The 18,858-nt window shown below is 52.2% G+C and overlaps 1 protein-coding gene across 1 annotated transcript in view; it reads left to right on the plus strand.

Annotated features, from left to right (window-relative positions):
- The first annotated feature begins 3,887 nt into the window (after nucleotides 1-3,887).
- Nucleotides 3,888-18,858, plus strand: part of NEURL1B (neuralized E3 ubiquitin protein ligase 1B) — a 50,548-nt gene continuing 35,577 nt past the window's right edge. The window contains exon 1 of the mRNA XM_049874328.1: nucleotides 3,888-4,060. Within this exon, the coding sequence (XP_049730285.1) occupies nucleotides 4,030-4,060 (31 nt within the window). The 5' untranslated portion in view covers nucleotides 3,888-4,029. The remainder of the gene's footprint in view (nucleotides 4,061-18,858) is intronic.

Here is an 18,858-nt window from a genome sequence, read left to right on the forward strand (position 1 = left end):
GGGTGGCACAGTCTGCATGACTCTGGATGTAGTTGAAGGCAATGCATGAAGTCAAGTCCAGGAGTGCCTATGACTGGAGGCTGTTGCCCAGGCCCAAGGATGCCCCTGGCCCCTGCCCTGTCCCATAGGCCCCATGGAACCCCTCAGTGTCCCCAGGACCTATTTCTGAGACCCCACTCATTCCTCTCCAACCCCAGGACCCAGCAGCAGGCAGTGCTGTCTTCCTTAACTTTGGGGAATATTGTTTAGAGAGTGAGGTTTGGAGATAGGCACACCTAGTTTCCAATTCCAACTCTGCCACTTACCAGCCAAGAAGCCCAGGGCAAGTGACCTCACCTCTTGGAGGCTTGGGGTCCTTGTTTGGAAACGGATATGATAAAGCCCTTCTCCTTTGGTGTGGCATGGCGGAAATATTTGGGGGAGAGATTCAGATGTAACAGGGGCTTCCAGGCATCAGGTACCCCCTCACCCTTTACTGTCAGCCACTGTGCCTGTGACCCAGGCCCCCCTAACATATGCAGATAGAGGTCTTGACTAGCCCTGATCGGGAGCTGATGGAGAAGGGAGGAAAAAAATGGGGGGCCATGCCCTAGGGATCAGCTTCGTACACTCACAAGCAGGGAGACTCTGCAACTTCTCCAGGGCCAGGAGACACAGGGCCAATAAGACTCGTGAGTTTTAAAACCCGTTCATGCCTGTGGCTTCATGAGGGCTGCAGGGGCTCAGGGTATCACTGGACTGGAAGGTGTATTACGGGACGTGTGATGCAGGAAGCCCCTCCCCAGCCATCCCAGAGGCTCACACAGCTTCTCCTTGCATCCCTCCTGTGTCAGGAAGCTTCCGCTCTCCAAAGCACCTGCCCACTTTTGTGGAGCAACTTTGATTTCCCTCTTCAGTGTGGTGCCCAGAATCAGAGACTTCTTCTAGAACAATCTCATCAGCATGCACTGGAGAGCAAGTCCCTTCTTTGTTCCAGAGACTATACTTCTACTAATGCATCCCTGATTGTTTTCTTTCTCCCACCCTGGTGGGGCAACAGGTAAGCCCTTGTCTGCCAACCAAAAAGTTGGCAGTTTAAACCCACAGAGGGAGAAAGATCTGGAGATCTGCTCCCATAAAGATTACAGCCTAGAAAACCCTATGGGGCAGTTCTACTCTGTCACATAGGGTTACTATGAGCCAAAATTGACTTGATGGCACCCAACAACAACCACCACAGTATGACTATTGATCATACCAGGATTCAACACTACCATAAACTAAAACTCATTCTTTCACACTTTCCTACCCCTTCTTTTCTTCCTTCACTTCTTCCTTCCCTCCTTCTATTCTGTCTTCTTCCAGCTCAGAGCAATGCATCTCTGCAGCCAGTTGATTTAACTGTGTATTGAATACCTGTGTATGCAACCAGTTGCTGGGCACTGGGGATTCATAGACGAATACAGCCTGGGCCCTGTCTGCAGTGGAGACGACAGAAGGGTACGAGCTATAGCACCTGTCTCCAGGATATAATGGGGGGACAGGACACAGTACCCAGGGACCTCAGAGGGGTGACCAAATACCATATATGCCCAAATATAAGCAACCCAAATAAAGGCCAAGGCCAATCCCTATTCTCCCAGTGTGAAGATGCACAATAAAGCTGAATAGCATAAACTTTAAGAGATGGACATGAAATAGATGTCTACTTGTTATACTTAATTGACTACTTTAGGTAGACATACATATTTAAAATCATTTTATATAAGACACTATTTCGGAAAGACTGATTTTGTCAACTTCCAAATTTCAAGTTACTATTTGGTTCAAATTCTTCATGTGTGGCTTTGACACCAGTGTTACCGCCATGGGGATGGGGGCTTTTTTAGTTTTCCAGAGCACGTCTTATTCACAGGAACAATGCCTGAGATGTGGTCCTTTTGAATCCATGTAGCCGGTGGCCACTGGAGACTGTGTTCCCACGGTGGGGGCACCTGCAGAACTTTAGGCAGGTGGGGCCTCATGTGCTGCCGGTGAGCATTTGTGATCTGCACTACACCGCCACTTACTGGGTGGGGTGTTCTGAAAGAGGCCTGTAGAGGCCTGTTTGCGACAACCTCCCACCCTTGTGGCCACAAAGTCCCGTTTACTCTGCATTGCTTTATGTGAGTAAAATTCCCTTGACTCCTTTTTTTAATAATGCTGACCTCCACATACCTCCCAAACTCACATGGATTGAGGGTTTATCGAGCTAATGTGCCTTTCCCAAATGGGACTTCGTGATTAAAAATTAAGTAACTGGGAGAATACCCACAATATGAGAAACTTAGTAAGAACTCAAATACAAGGCAGCCTCATGTTCAGACATACATGGTCAGTCGGGGTGGGGTGAGGAATAGGGAAGGCTTTCTAGAAGTAGAGGCTTTGAGCCGACCTTGAAGAGTGAGAGCTCTCTGGGATGAGCTGGACAGTACAAGCAGAACGCCCTAGAGAAATCAAGCCATGAGTTTCTTTACTAGGTACTCCCCTTTTCATCCACATAGCTCCAGGTCAGCTTTGCCTCTTACCAGCTGGAAGATCTTGAGCACCTCTCTTCCACTCTCTAAGCCTCAGTTTGCCCATCTGTAAAGTGGGAGTGATAACATGTATTTCATAAGGTCGCAAGAGATACTTAAGAGCTATGGCTGCTAACCAAAAGGTTAGCAGTACGAATCCACCGTCTGCTCCTTGGAAACCCTATGGGACAGTTATACTCTGTCCTATAGGGTCACTATGAGTCGGAATTGACTTGATGGCAACAGGTTTGGTTTAGTAAAAGATACAAAAGCATGGAAAGCAGAGTCAGGAAAAGTTGGTTTGGAGTTGGATCTTCTTGGGGCAGCCATCGCACCTCCTGAGTCTCCATGTTCCTGGCTGTAACATGGAGGGTTCATTTTGGAGCCCAGTGCCTGCAGGGGCTAACAGGCTTCACTCTCCACTGCATGTGTCCCAGGCGTCTCCCACATGCCTGTACAGGATAGGTGTTCAGAAAATACATGAGGAGAGAATGAACGAATGAGAAATTTGTGTTACTGTCTCTGCCAAGAACTCTCTCTCCAGCTCTTTCAATGGCTGATTCCTTCCTGTTCTTCGGAATGGAGCTTACACGCATCCCCTAGGCTCTTCCTGACCCCTCCAAAATAAAGTCATCCCATCACTAGCTTGTTTTATTTTCTTCAAGGCTTTGATCTCTATATTCGGTCAACTCCACTCCACAGGGGCTCCAGGAGCTGAGGACCTCCTCGATCTCTTGATTGCAGAGTGCCTGGCACATACGACACGCTCAGTAAACATTTAAATGAACGAGTGAATGAATGAATGTGCGTTCCATCCTCCCAACCTCTGGGCACTGGCCTAAGTTTTTCCTACCCCTAGGCCTGTGGTCTGTAGTAGAACAGTCTCCACCCCCACCCCAGCTGTACAGGCTTCAAGCCCATTACACTGTGTGAAACGACCTGCTGCTGGTGTACGCCTCCGCCTTCCATAGGAGCTCCGCTGGGTGAGGGCTTGGCCTCCTGCAGCGCAGCGTCTGGAAGAGGGCCTGGCACACAGTAGGCCTTCCCTGAGTATTGGAATACATGAGCGAGTGCACGGCGAGCAGGCTGGCGAGCAGGCTGGCGAGCAGGCCGGCGAGCCTGGCATCCTGAGGGCACCCAGCTGCCCCGCGCGCCTTCCAGGCCCGGGCGCGGGAGCTGCGAGGGCGGGCAGTTCAGCGTTACCCTCCCGCCGCACGGTGCAAAACTTTCAAAAGATGCGGCGGCCGCAGCCCCGCCCCTACACGGTTGGTGGCAACGGGCGGCGGGGGCGGAGCCGGCGGGCCCGGGCCGGTGGCTCCGCCTCCTCCCGCCGCCGCCCGGCCGCCTAGCTTCTGGCGCCCGCCCCAGCTGCCGCCCGCCGGCTTGCCGGTGCAGCAGCGATGCCCCGGAGCCCGACCCCGGCCCCGGCCCCTAGTCTGCCGCGCAATTAGCCCCCGCGAGCGCGCCGCCGCCAACGCCGCGCCTGGAGGCAGCAATGGGCAACACGGTGCACAGGACCTTGCCAGGTATGCCGGGGACCCCTACCCAGGAGAGGGACGCAGGGGTTCCCCTCTCCCCGGGGGGGCCCTCTGGTGGCTCCTGGAGACCCCGCCTCTCCTTAGAGCCCTCGGCGTGCAGCGGGCTGGAGTCCCCGGCGCCTCTCGGACCCCGGCTCTGTGCGCGCCCTGCGGCTGGGCTTTGCGCTCCGGGAGGGCGGTTACCGCGTCCTGGTTACCTTGGGGACCCCCATCCTCATTCTCCGAGCTTTGACCAAATGCGCGAAGTGGACGCTGGGGCGATGCCGCGCTCCCCTTCGCCTTTGTTTCAGCCCGAGGGCGCTAAGGAGCCCGGGGCGCTGGGGGCGGGGGGGGGGACTGGAGCCTGGCTGGCTCCGGCTTCCGACGGCCAGAAGCGCCCGTTGTGCCGAAACTACAGCTGCTGAGAGTGCGGGGTGCTAGCAGAGGACCCCGGTTTCCAGCTGCCTGGCGCCCCCGCGGCACATGCTACCTTGCTTGGCCGCGTTCCGACGCGCACCCCGGCTGCTCCTTCCTCTGGTGTCCGCTCATCTGAGGGCTCTCTAGCCCCTCCGAGTCGCGGCTGCTAGGCGCGACGCCCCTTAGTTTAAGCCACCTCAGAATTTCCAGGGCTGGAGTGAGGGAATCCAGAGAAGGGGGATGGGGTGGGAGTGGGGAGGCAGGGCAGGCCTTAATAGAAAATACCTGGTAAGCGCGAACAGCTCAGCCCGTGTGCTTGGTGCTTTTCATACCCAAACGCGGTACGCAAAGAAGCTTCGCGGTAAAGATGTGTATCTCCATTTTACAAACGAAGAAATTGGGGCTCAGAATGGGGAAATGACTCACCCAAGGTCACACAGCTAGTAGGCTACATTGGCACCTGTGAGTGTCAGCTCAGCCACCCCCGAACCCCCCAGTCTTCAGGATTAAGTCTTTACTTTGGCTTAAAGGCTGGGCATTTGTAGCATCCTTTGGGCAGAAGGCGAGAGAAGTGTTTTGTGTTTCAAGTACAAAGGCCCAGCTCAGTGGGGAGGCAAGTCAGCTGTGGGGCAAATTTAGCATGAGGTTTTAGGAGGACCTGAAAGTAGCACTCCATCTCTGTTCCAAGAGAGATTTTAGGAGGAGAAGGAGAGACATCTCACCCTCTCTCTGCTCCAACACTCCCACGTAGTCCTCCCTTCTAGGTGTTATATGCGATTATAATAAAAAATAATTGGTTCTTCTCCCAGAAGGCATTAGAGTGGACAGGTGCTGAATCACGGATCCCAAGGCCAGTTTCTGAAAGAGGAGCCAACTGGCCACTGCATTCAAACCTCTGAATTCTCAGGGGGGTGAAATTACTAGCAGAGGGTATCCAGCTGGTCAGTGGCAGAGGTAGGGTTCAAACCCAAGTCTGCACAAGGCTATTGCCTGGATGGGAAGGACCCACCCACCCATCCAATCAGGAGGTGTCCAGGGAATCTGGCAAATGTGACTGTCCACATTCTCCCAGCCACAAGGACACCCAGGCACAGAACCCTTTGGAGTATCTCTTGATTAAGAAATGTTTATGCTGTTTTAGTAAAAAAACCATTCTGCCACCTGTGGGTCAGCCCTGGGGTGGATAAAAGAACAGGCACACGCAAATATAGCAGGAGATTTATTCAGGCTCCATCCCACCCAGCCCTCACTCTGCAGACTGGGCGCCCTGGGCTGGGAGCCTAGGGTTAACATCAGTTTTATGTTGTAGTAGCCAAGTGTGGGAAATTCAAATTCTCCACTGGGGCTTGAAGCTTGCGTTGAGTTTGAGAAGAAGGGGACAGAACTGGAATTCTTGAGCCCCATCAGGTTGCAGACACCAAGAATATGAAGGGTGAAGGACTGTTTTATTCTTCTCTGACCTGCCTGTAATTAAGTTCTTGCACACACTGTGTTCTTTTTTGTACCTCTGTGCTTAGCACCTGCTGTTCCTCATACCTAGAATACCCTCTCCTGTCTAGCCCATCTCTCAAAATCCAGCTCGGTTTTCACCTCCCCCAGGAAGCCTTCCCTGACCACCCACACACCCAGTCCAATCCTCCACTCTGCCTCTGGATAACTTGTAAGTCTCTGCTTGTCCATCTGACCACATTCACTATTGTCACCATCTCCGTGACTCATCTTGGAGCTCCCTGAGGACAGAGCCCTGTCTCCATCATCTTGTATCCCTGGTTGCCCAGCACAGGGCCTGGTGCCTGGCAGGGGCTCAAAAACCGGTGCTGGAGCTTGACTGTTGCCTGAATCTTAGGCTAAAAGAATGCTTGGCTCAGTCTTGCCCTGTAGAAATCCTTGTGCTTTCATTCTCAGAAAAAGGACACATGCGTGGGGTTTGTTCTACGGGACTTGAAATAGAGAGCTGGCATTTGCCAAGCACCTGGATTCTGTGCCAGGCTTCCTGCATATGTGCCTGCATTTACACGCCAAGCGTGCATCTCCTTAAGGCCCCTGCACTTGCTGGTCCCTCTGCCTGGAATATTCTTCCCCAAGATTTCCAAGTGGCTCCCTCCTGCTCCCTTCAGGTCTCTGCTCTGATGCCAGCCCTGCCATTGCCCCTGGCCCCAGCACTCCCTGCCCCTTTAAGGGTTTCTACTTAGCACATACCACATGACACCCTGTTATGTGTAGTGTCTGTCTCTCCAGATAGGATTTTGTCTGTTTTGTTCCCTCCTATACGTTCAGCAACTGAACCAGTGGCTGGTACATAATAAATACCCAGTAAGTAGGTGTTGAATTGATTTAACTCTTCCAAAGTAGAGGTTATCATCCCCATTTTATAAATGAGGAAACCGAGGCTCAGAGAGGTAAAATGACTTGTCACAGCTGATAGTGCTCATCCACTTGGCGGAACCAGGGTTGAAATCCAGGTTTATTTAGCTCCAAAGTCCTGCATTCTTGCTGTGCATCAAGTGGCCTCCCAATCCATGGTTCAGATAACATTTATTGGGTGCCCCACCATTTGTATGGTATGCCAGTGTGCACAATAAAGAACTGCCAAAGAAAGGGAAGGTCCTTTACCATCAGTTGTGGGGAAGCCCCTGGGCCGCCCTTGCAAAGTGCATCAGCAAATTCAGACAAATGCCCTATAAACAGAAATGTGCAGAAGTCAGCATGAGAACTTGAATTTGCTAAGCTCCTACTGTGTGCTTTACCCATCTGCTCATCAGTTGCAGTTCAATCCTGCAAAGTAAAGTGCCATCCCCTCCATTTTACAGAGGAGGAGACTGAGGCACAGAGAGGTTAAGACACTTGCCCAGACTCTCACAGTTAGGTAGTGGCAGGGTTGAGCTTAGAAGACTCATATCTAATTCCTAATACCAGATGGTCCTTTTCTTTCAACCCCATTAGCTTTAATCTGGGTTGTGTTTAAAAAAAAAGCGTGAACAGGTGGGAGTAAGGGAGGGGAAGCATTCCAGCTCCTGGGACTTGGGGGGAGGGACTTGTCCCTTTTTTTCCCGCCAGCATACTCCAGTCCCTTCCCTCCATGCCTCTGGACCTTGCTGGTCATTCTGGTTGGTGAAGAGGCTAAACTCAAACTGCAGGTTAGGTTTAATCATTAAGTTGGTCCATGGTTGACCAAGCCAACAGTCCTTTTTAGTGTCAGTTCAATAATCAGGCAGCCTGGAGCTTTACAGTGAGGAAATTGGGTTGATCCTGCTCTGGGCCAGGCTTTACCCAAATTATGTTTATTCCTCATAACAACCCTCGAAAACCCAAAACCAAACCCACTGACATTGAGTCTATTCCAACTCATAGTGACCCTATACGACAGAGTAGAACTGCCCTATAGGGTTTCCAAGGAGTGCCTGGGGGATTCAAACTGCCAGCCTTTTGGTTAGTAGCTGTAGCTCTTAACCCCTATGCCACCAGGGTTTCCAACAACTCTTTAGAGAGGCTGTATTTATCCCCACTTTACAGGGAAGCAAATCGAGGCTCAGAGAGGTGAAGGACCAAGGCACACATGGAGTAAGGGGGAGAAGAGTCTACAAATACTAAGTGCAGAATGGGGGACACACTCATCCCTCCCTGGGACACTCAGACTCTGCCCTGCAGAGCCCCTGTCTTTCTCTGTCCTGCGTGGGTGCTGGCCTTGATGGGTCATACCTGGCTCCCTGTCTGAGTGGTGAGTGTTAATGCAGCCACTGTTTCCCACGTTCAGGACTTTCTCGACTCTTAGTGGGCGGGAGGGCAGAGGAATAGCGGGCAGCAGACCTTCGTCACACCCCCAACCAGTGACATTCCCCTTGTTCTTTGTACCTCCTTCATCCAGCCACAACTTAAAGTTACTCGGGCTTCCCTTGCCTTATCTTGCCCCATCTGCCTCCCTCCCACCAGGCCATTAAAATGACTTTTATAGTCAGGGCATGAGCAAGAGGCTTGAGCTGAGCCTCTCTAAGCATCACTGCCTGCTTGCACAGCCCTGAAACCTATGAGGCTGTTGGCATGGTGTCAGGGACCTGACTAGTCAAGGTGCACTGGGAACAGCCTGCGGGGATGCGGTACAGGGGCTGGGGTAGGGGATGTGGGAGTGGAGTGGGGTCTGTCCAGGAGAAAGTAGATAAGTTGTCCATGGAGAGTCTGGAGCTGGAAGGCACTAGGCCCTTTCTCTGTTTTTTATCCTCTTCCTGCACCTGCCTCTGCTCCCTTCTCTCCCCCACCCCCTTGGCAGGAGAAGAGGGAGCTCAGGGCCTATGGAAGTCAGAGGAGGCTTCCTGGAGGAGGTGACATCTGAATGTCTGCCCCTCCCCCCCAATCACCTCCCTCTGCTTTTAGGGTCTTCTGTGGTTCAGTCACCCCATGGCCACCCTGATCTCCACTTAAGCACATTTTCTTGATTTTGCTGCCTGATTTCACTTACCTGACAACTATTGGGCACTGATGTGTACCAGGAACTGGGGGATGCAGCTATGAAGGAGACGGAGCTGCCCTCCTGCAGCTTGCAGTCTGGTGGGAGAGCCCAACACATTCTAATAGAGTGGGACCAATAAGTAAGTCACTGGAGAGCACGGGGTGCCGTTACCCTGTGTCTGGGGGGAGGTGTTGATGCCCAATGCCCCAAACAAGTCCTGGCCAGTACGTCCAAGTGGTTTATGGTAGGTAATGACCAACTTTTTTTTTTTTTAAGGGTATCTTAGAGCGATAGTCTTGGGTTTCCTGTAGTCTCTATCAGTACAGTAAGTCTAGTCTTTTTATGAATTTGAGTTTTGTTCTACATTTTTCTCCCATTCTAACTGGGACCTTCCATTGTGTCCCTGGTAAGAACAGTCGGTAGTGGTAGCCAGACACCGTCTAGCTCTTTTGGTCTCAGGCTAGAAGAGGCTGTGGATCACGTTACCCATTAGTCCTGTGGACTAATTTCTTCCGTGAGTCTTTAGTTTCCTTCATTCTCCTTTGCTCCAGACAGGAAGAGACCAATAGTTGTATCTTAGATGACCACTCACAAGCTTTTAAGACCCCAGGTGCTGCTCACCAAACTAGGACGTAGAACATTATCTTTATGAACTGAGTTATGCCAATTGACTGACCAGTTTTTGTTTTTTTTTTTTTAATGACATAGAATAGAATAAAAAGAAAATATTGGAGTGCACTCATGTAGTAAGGGTATTTTTGCTTGGTAAACTTTTGTTTCAATTGACTGTATATATGTGTCAATGTAAAATGTATTTCTTTCCATGGGTTGCAGTCAGAGTAATTGAGAGCTGGAAGGCCTCTGGTCTGTAGCAGTGGGAGGTCTGGGTCAGGGTCAAGAACACAGATCTTGGAGTCCAGCTGCCTGGGTTCAAATCTCAGCTTTGCCCTTTGCCAGTGCTGTGACCTTGAGCAAGTGTTTGCCTCTCTATGTGCCTCAGTTTCCTCCCTGGGGTATAAAATGGGGAGGGTAGGGGCAGCTAGCTCACAGGTGGAAGTGGTGAGAATTAAGTAGAAGACAGCAGCAGAGTGTTTAGCACCACGAAGACCCCTTGACAGGTGCAGTTCACTCCCTGCTTCGAGAGGTCCTGCCCCAGGTGACTACTAGCCTCCAACCAAGAGACTGGGTTGGGAGGCATCCCTTCATTGGCGTGAACAGCAATTTCCAAAGGTTCCTTGGGCCCTTTCCAGGTTGCCTGATTTCTGATGAGAAGAATCTGCTCAGCAGGTTGCATGTTGCAGTTTTTATTTGTTCATTAAACCTCCAGACCTGGCTTGGGACTGGGCCTGGGGATACAGCCTGGGCATAAAGGCTCAAGGACTGGTGGGAAAGACCGATAAAGACACAGCAGTTAGATTAAGTGGGGAGGGGGAGGGAGGATGCCAGGAAGGCTTCCTGGAGGAGGTTCTGTCTCACTGAGGCCAAGAAGAAAAGAAGTTAGCTAGGAGAAGGGAAGAGGGAGGCCGTTCAGGGCAGAGGCCTGAAGGCAGCGTGAACAGGGCTTGTCTCCCTGCAGGCGTCCTGGGGGTCCCAGTGTAAAGTGGGATGGCACGCGGGAGAAGCTGGTGGAGGGGAAGCCAGGCCAGGGTTTTTGCAGCCAGACAGAAGGCTTGGATTTCTCAGCTGCCCCATTCCCCACTGCGATAATGTGTGGTGGTTTGCCAGCGTGGGCTCAAGTTTTCCCTGGACCGGCCGCAAGGAGTTTCAGAACATGCTGTTTAATCTTCCCCATAGACAAGAAGAGTTCGCTCTGCCCCTCTTTTGGACCAAAGGGCTTTCTGTACTTAGTGGTGCTCTGTGAGGCCTTAAAATAGAAGCCCAGAACACAGGGCAGCCTGTGGTTAGAGCTGAATCCTCAGAGGGAAGCAGGAGGGTGCCTGGCCGCAGCCCCATGGGGAGCCGGCACTTGCCAAGGCATGTTTCCAAGCAGCAGAGCTGTGGCGTGCTTGCCCCCACACCAAGCCTTTTATCCATTTCATCCCATTGAAATCTTGGGGCAGTCCTCCCAGAAAAAGTCTCCCCATTTTACAGAGGAGGAAATTGAGACTCAGAAGGGTAAAGAGACCTGGCCTAGGCCAAGCGGCTGGGAAAGGGCAAAGCGGGAATTTGGCCGCAGGCCTGCCTGGCTCTAGAGGTCCTTCTTCTGTTACCTTAGGTCGCTGCGCCCTGGGGGTCCTCTTGAGACTCCCCTTGCTGGCTTGCTCCTCTTGTGTCCTCATTCTGTGTGCAGGGGTGGGCCTCCCCGATGTCAAGCTGCTCCTCCTGCAGACGCACTTTCTTTGCCCTGTGAAGATGAATGGCTTCTGTCCATAGCAGCCAATATGAAGCTGCCCACAGAAAAGGTCCACACCCCGCCCCAGGCCTGTAGACTAACTGAAAAGGGTAGAGGTGGCCTCTGGGAATCCTGCCCTAGAGGAGAAGGGTGAACTTGAGCTCTCGTGCCCCTTCCCCCTGCCTGCCCGACTATAGCTCAGGCTCCTAACTTGTCTGCCTAGTAGAACCTGGGCACGTGGACTACCACCCCCCTTCTCAGTATTGCAGATGTCACAGTTCCCCTGACGCCCTCTGCCCTGAGCCTTAACCGGTTTCAGGCCCTTCACACTCAGAGCTCCTGTGGCCCCCACCAGTCACTTAGCAAGGGCACAGGGTAGAGGAGAGGTCCCTTGGACATTCTGGACCAAGTCCTTCTGTGGGCAGGGAAGGACCCAGGTGCACCTTCCTCCCATCCTGTGCTGTCATCGTTAGCATGGCTGATCCTTCATCACTGGATCTGAATCTTGGCCCTGCCCCATACTGGCTGTACAAGCCACTTAACCTCCCTAAGCCTAGGTTTCCTCGTCTGCAGGAACTAAATGATGTTACCTCTCAGGCATGCGAAGCGTCTGACAGCCAGTAAGTGCTCTCACATGGCACCTATTATGATTATGTCTTCACTGGACAAATAAGCCCCTGCCCCTGCTGAGCCCTGCTTCAGGGCTCCTGAGGGAGGCATACACAGAAGAACAATCACCGCTAACTTGTGTCATGCAGCAAGCAGGTCTGTGCCAGACACTGTTCTAAGCAGGTGCATGTATTTAACCCTCAGGGGACTCCCCATGAAAGATACTATTATTAGTCCCACTTAACGGTCTAGGCTATAGGGTCGCTATGAGTTGGAATCAACTCAACGGCACTGGGTTTGGTTTTTTTTTTGGTTTTAACAGTCAAGGGAACAGAGGCCCAGAGAGGGAGAGTAACTTGCCCAAGGGCACACAGCTCAGGCAATCCAACATGATACCAAGTAGAAGGAAGGATGTCTGTCTGGGAGTGCTGGGGTCAGGTGGGGGGGTCAGGTGGGGGCCATTTCACACCTGCACCATGTATTAGTTTCCTAGGCCTGCCATAACAAAGAACCACAAACTGGGTGGCTTAAAACAACAGAAATTTATTCTCTCACAGTTCTGGAGGCCAGAAGTCTGAAATTCTGGGGCAGCAGGGTTGGTTCCTTCTGGAGGTTCTGAGGGAGAAGCTATTCTGAGCCATTCTCTTAGCTTCTGGTGGCTGCCTGCACCCCTTGGCATGCCTAGGCTTACAGGCACATCAGTGTGTCCCTGTGTCTCTCTCTGTGTCTTCTTGTCATTGGATTTAAGGCCCACCCTAATCCAGTATGACCTCATCCTAACTTGATTACATCTGCAAAGACCCTATTTCCAAATAAAGTCTCATTCACAGGTACCAGGGATAGCTCTTCAGCACATCTTTTTCGGGGACACAGTTCATTCCATTATATACTTGAAGCATCCATAGTATTTAGCAGAAATCTGGAAGCATTTTGAAATCCTGGCAGTGTTTTGTTTTGTTTTTTTAGTGGCTCACCTGGTTCTTTGGTTTTTTGTCTCACATCCTACCTCTAGGCATGACAGGGCGGGATGCTCTCCAGACAGTCTATGGGCTTACCGTGGGAACCCCAGCTGATATCCTGCAAGGTCTGGTACATGGGTCTCTGCCCCCAACCCCCAGCCAAGGCAGGTTAGGAGACAACTGATTCCTGTGGACTTTCTACACAGCACAGGGGAGCCTCTGGGAGTCTAAAGCCCATGTCATCTCCAGGGTAGCAAAGCATCCCAAACAACATACCCTGGGAACCCCTGGAGCCTCAAGACTGCCTGCAGATCACTACAGGGCCATTGCCTGAGGATAGGGGAGCTAACTTGAGGAAGGGCACCGTGGACCAAACTCATAAGCAACAGTGTGTGGACATCACATGGAGGCAGATCTCAGCACAGTCAAAGGAAGAACTTTCTAATGGTGAAAGCTGTCTGGAAGTGGAACAGAGAGAGGGCACTCTCCAGCATTGGTGTTTAAGCTCATCTGGGACTGGACATGGATATTACAGAGTCAGCTGGCATGTCCAGCGGAGCCTGGATAAATTGTCCTTTAGGGGGCCTTCTGAACCTAGAGTTTAATGGGAGTGCTAGCCAGCACATCTGCTGAACTCCTGCAAGGCCTTTTCACAGCCTTTACTTTATGTCATCCTCCTGCCAGTTCTGCATGCTGTGGGGTGTTTAGGCCCATTTTATAGGTAGGAAACTGAGGCACAGAAAGATGAAGTTGCCTGCCCCAGCCCAGACTGGCCCCACCCCCTGCCCCAGGCCTCAGAACCTTTCAGACTCATCCTTAGATGTCAGTCCCAGCTCACCCTCGTCCCTCTTTTCCTTTCCTTGTTCTTATTACTGGGACCCAGGGCAGCTCTGAGCTGCCCTCTTGCCTCACCCTGGGCAGCGGGGAAAGTTCTTTAATGAGTAAGCCATTTGGGCAAGGGTGGCCCATGGCAGCCTCAGTCTTCAGAAAGAGCGGGTGAAACAGCGGTGGGGTAGGGGTGTCTGGGGTGTATTGGCACTTGGCAGAATGCCCACAGCTATTAAAAGGTGTATTTTATTTACATTCTCAACATTACACATCATTTATATCACATTTATATCCCCTGGGACACGTGTTTTCTTCCCTTTCCCCCAAGACTGATGGATTTATGAGATGGGTGGGCACGCACAAACCCAGTGTTCCAGGCCTGGTTCTGCCTGGTAACTTTCCACTCCATAGGAGTGGATCCTCGCTCCTCAGAAGAGGCGATTCAAGGGCAGGAAATTGGAGAGTGGAATTTCCAGGTCTCCAGGATATAGCACAGAGCATCACGCTACACACAGGCCACCGAGCAGCTCTGGACCAGAGGGTGCTGGGAATCAGAGCATCCCTCCACCCATATGGCAGATTGGGACACTGAGGACCTCACACAGGGTTACCCAGCGATTATAGGTAGGGTCTTTGCTGGACTCCCCAGAGAGGTGGTGGAAAGAGCACTGGTGTGGGAGGCAGTCCTAAGTCTGAATCTCAGTTCCAGCATTATCTAAGCTGTGTGGCCCTGGGCAAGTCACTTCACCTCTCTGAGCCTCCGTTTCCTCATCTTTAGGATGGAACAATGATGGCACCTCCCACGTGGGATGCAAGGTAGGGACTCCATAAGGGTCCTTTACCTTTGTTCCTCTCTGCTTGGTGGTAAGGAATCTCCCTAAATTGATGGAAGGGGGTGGGGCAATAGGCCCATAGTCTTGCTAAGCCCCCATGATAGACTGTTTAGGTGGCTGCTGGTTGGCTAAGGAAGTAAGAGCCCATAGTGGTCAAGTGCTGGCATGGGCTTTGATTTCAGATATGAGTCAACTCCTGACCCTGCCACTTTTGCACCATGACCTTCAGTCGGCCCCACCCCCTCTCTGGACCTAATGTCCTCATCTGTGAAATGGGCTCATGGGGCTGTAGAAAGGCCAAGATGAACCAGCGACTCAGAGCACATGGCAAATGGTCAGAGCTTGGGAAGTATGGGGTGGAGATTCTTACTAAGGCTCCAGAGTTTGCATTTCCAATCACTTACCCTTTTCCCTCTAGATGAGGGGGCAGAAGTCAGCGCAGGCATCCTGCAGTGTCCTCAATCCACACTCACCTGCATTCAGGGGCCTCCAGGCACTGGGAGAAAGGGAGCCCAGCCCGATGGGTGAGAAAACAGAAAGCCAGAGCTTCTTTCAGAGAAGGAAGCAGAGTGGAGGAGGCAAGCTGGAGGTGGGGGTTCAGAGCAAAACATGACAGGGAAGGAAGGGGTATTAGTGGAGGACCTACTGTGTGCCAAGAACTGTGTTGGGTTCCTTCCCTGCTCAGATGACTTCCACACCTTGCTGGAAGCAGCCACCTTGGAACCAGGCTGCTGTAGGTTCCAAGGCCAGCTGTACCCCTTCCGGGCTCTGTGACCTTGGGCAGCTCTCCCAACCTCTCTGAGCCTCCTTTCCTCTCCGGCAGGGGATCTGGTAACAGTCAGACCTCCAGTGCTCTGGGGAGGATCCCACGCAGTCTACAGTCTTGTGAGTGGAGGGCCAGGCTCTTTGCAGCGCCCCGTGGGAGGTCTGCCCTCCCATTATGCCCCACACCACCATTATTTTCAGACCTCAGGGACACTTGGCACTGAGGATCCCTCCCCGCATCAGTCACCCGCTTTCCTTTTTTAGATGCTTTGTTCATCTCAAGTTCCGCCAAACTGGCCTTTGAGCAGCTCAAAACAAGCTGATTGATGATGCTCACCCCCAGCCAACACTTCCTTCCCAAGACCAGGCCAGGGCCACGCTCATCCTCTTTGCCAGAAGGTGGCTTAAGTGACTTATTCACAGTTTAGCTTTTTCTTGCAGATTGGGGTAGTAAACAAGGGACTGTGTGGAGGAGTGAGGCAGAAAGGGAATGGATGCGGCCTTTGGGGTCAGGCAGGGCCTGACTGGAAAATGGGCACTGCCCTCACAGGCTGGGCTACCTTCTCTTCCCTGGGCCTCAGTTTCCTCATCTGTGAGCTACTGGCAGGATGTGGAGATGAGTGAATGGCTCACAGAGGGAGCCCCTGGCGTGCTGTTGTCGGGGCCCCATCCCTCGGAGAAAAAAATAACCACTTTGTCCAGCTCCAGGAGTGGGAACAGTGCTGTTCAGTGGGAGCCTCCACCTTCCCCAGCATTGCTGTTGACCCTGAAAAGCAGGACCAGACAGTCTACTGTTCCCAAAAGTCGGACAGAGGCCTGGCAGACGCTCGTCCAGGGTTGAGGTCAGCAAGTAACCAGGCTTCTGGGCACCACCTAGGCTGGGATAGAGGCCTTCCTTAGGGCAAAGAGAAGGGAAAAGGTGGACTCTACCAGCTAATCAGCAGGCAGCTGCCCGGGCTGCCTGGAAAAGCAGACACCCATACACAGGGCGGTGGTAGCTGTTAGAAGTGACGTTCAACACCTAGACTGTTGTTAGTGGTAGAATTCTCACCTTCCATACAAGAGACCTGGGTTCAATTCCCAGTCAATGCACCTCATATGCAGCTACAACCTGTCTGGCAGTGGAGTCCTGCATGTTGCTGTGATGCTGAGCAGGTTGCAGCAGAGGTTCCAGATGAAGACAGACTAGGAAGAAAGGCCTGGCAATCTGCTTCCAAAAATTAGCAGTGAAAACCCTGTGGATCACAATGGTCTGACCGACAGTCAATCGTGAGGATAGCACAGAGCTGTGCAGCACTTTGTTTCATTATGCATGGGGTTGCCACAAGTCAGAGCCGACTCGATAGCAGCTAACAGCAACAATAACTGTGCTGGGTCATTTTGACAGCACAGTAGTATGGGAGGACCCAGAGAGGGCCCGAATCTCCTTCCTCAGGAGGTGGATCTGTGGAGCCCCTTCCTGTTCTAGCTCCTTGGACAACCCTAGGGCCTTCTTGAGTTTCACCTTCCTCCATATGGCTGTCAAGAGCTTTGGGTGCAACCCTGATCCCTGTCCATCTCACCTCCCTCTCTGCCTCATATTTCACGCAGGTTCCCAGGTGTACTCCGCTCTTTCTCACCTCCTGGCCTTGCCTATGCTTTTCCCTCTGCCTGAAACACACCTTCCTATCCTTCACCGTGCTCCCATCCACTCCTCCTCAGTTGTCCCCATGACCCCAGCCCTCTGTGCTGACCCCCTGCACAGTCCTGGTATCCTTGTGTGTCTGTCCCGGCCCTATCCCTCAGCCCTAGAGGGCCAGGCTGGTGTGTGACTCGTCCCCAGTGCCGGCCCTGGCATGGTGCAGATGCTCCATAAATGTCACATGCAGGCGGAAGTGATGTACCCAAGAAAGAATGAGGGTACACTCCCCCACCCCTTCCCTAACCCGGGATTCGGGTCCTCTGAAGTTGGAGTTCCCTGTGTTCCTTTATCAGGGAGAGACCTTCAGTCTAGGGGCCAGCAGAGGATTGGAGCCGGCTTGGGAATCCCGGCTCCAGCCGGCCAGGCACACTTGGAGGGGGTGTGGGGATGACCTCACCCCCTGGGAACTTGGTACATCTGAGCCCCCTGGAAGAAGTGGATTTTCTTCCAGCCAGCAGTACTATGTGTCCTCCAGCCTTCCTCCCTCCCTCTTGCCTGCCTAGGCCTCCTTGCAGCTGTTGACAGGAGTGTTGGGCCTTCCCAGCTGCACCGGGGTTACCGGATTTTGTTTGCAAAGTCAAGGGGAGGGGAGCAGGGTAGCGGTTTCCAGCGCGGGCTGGCCCTTTTCCATCCAGGGTGCTGGCCAACCAGGCATCTGAAACTGAGAACAAAGTCCTGTTAAGCCAGCGCCTGTCTCCTGGTGCATGTGTGTCACTGCCCCATTTGGAGGAGGTGAGGGAGGGTTAGTTATTTTTTTCTAGCCCACTTTTAAACCCACCAATGAAAAAGGGACTCTCGTTGCCAAAGGAGACTGATACCCTTGCTACTCTTTGAGTGGTAGAAAGCCTTGCCAAATACCAGCACTGCCTTTCCCTCCCTAAGTATACCCCGCCACACACACACCGTGCTGCTTTTTTTGAATTTGGTTCGAATTAGAACTTGGGCAAATATTGCTTGAACCAGACATTTTTCACTTAGGGTCCACAGCCTGTGAATGGGTGTTATGTGGGTCCAGGAAGCCCCTGAAATTGTATGTAAAATTGTGTGTATAGGGGTGGGTATGTTCCGGGGACCACCGCCTGTCTATCAGATTGTCACACTGTGGTGAGTTGTGTGTTACTGTGATGCCGGAAGCTAAGCCACCAGTATTTCAAATACTGACAGGGTCACCCATGGTGGACAGGTTTCAGCGGAGCTTCCAGACTAAGACAGACTAGGAAGAAAAGCCTACCAATCTACTTCTGAAAATTAGTCAATCAAATTCCTACTACACAGTAGATTACTGCCTGATACAGTGCTGGAGGGTGAGCCCTCTAGGTTGGAAGGCACTCAAAATACACAGTGGCTGTAACACGACTCAAGCATACCAATGATTGTGGAGATGGCGCAGGACTGGGCAGTGTTTCATTCTGTTGTACGTGGAATTGCCATGACTCGGAGCCAACTCAACAACAACTAACTGGAGAGAGAAGCCTATACAGCTTTGAGCTTTCGTCAGCGTCTTCACAAGGCCCATGATCACCACCACTCCCACAAAAAGGTTACAGGCTTCAGAGAAAGGATGAGTGTGGTTGGAAGAGCCCAAGCCCTGTTCTTTTTCTGCCACTTGCCAGCTTTGTTGCCTCTCAGAGCCTTGGTTTCCTTATCTGGAAAATGTAGGTGGTTAAAGTCTGCCCTTGCAGGGTAGTTTTGAAGATTAAACCCCATAAACGAAAGTGTGTACCTGGCATGTATTAGAGGCTCAGTAAATCTAGATAAATCCTTTGCAGAAAGAAGTGGGCAGTCTAGACCATTCTCCCGGTTGGCGATTCCCTTTGCTGGTGGCAAAGATTCTGCTGAAAATTCCAGCAAGAATGCCATCTGCTGAACTCCAACGTGCTGGAAGCCGTCATCTCGGCAGCCAGAGAAGCTGTGGCGGTTGCTTCCTGCCATCCTCCTG

The sequence above is a fragment of the Elephas maximus genome, chromosome 2, assembly GCF_024166365.1.
Source record: "Elephas maximus indicus isolate mEleMax1 chromosome 2, mEleMax1 primary haplotype, whole genome shotgun sequence".
In the NCBI taxonomy this organism is placed as follows: Eukaryota; Metazoa; Chordata; class Mammalia; order Proboscidea; family Elephantidae; genus Elephas; species Elephas maximus.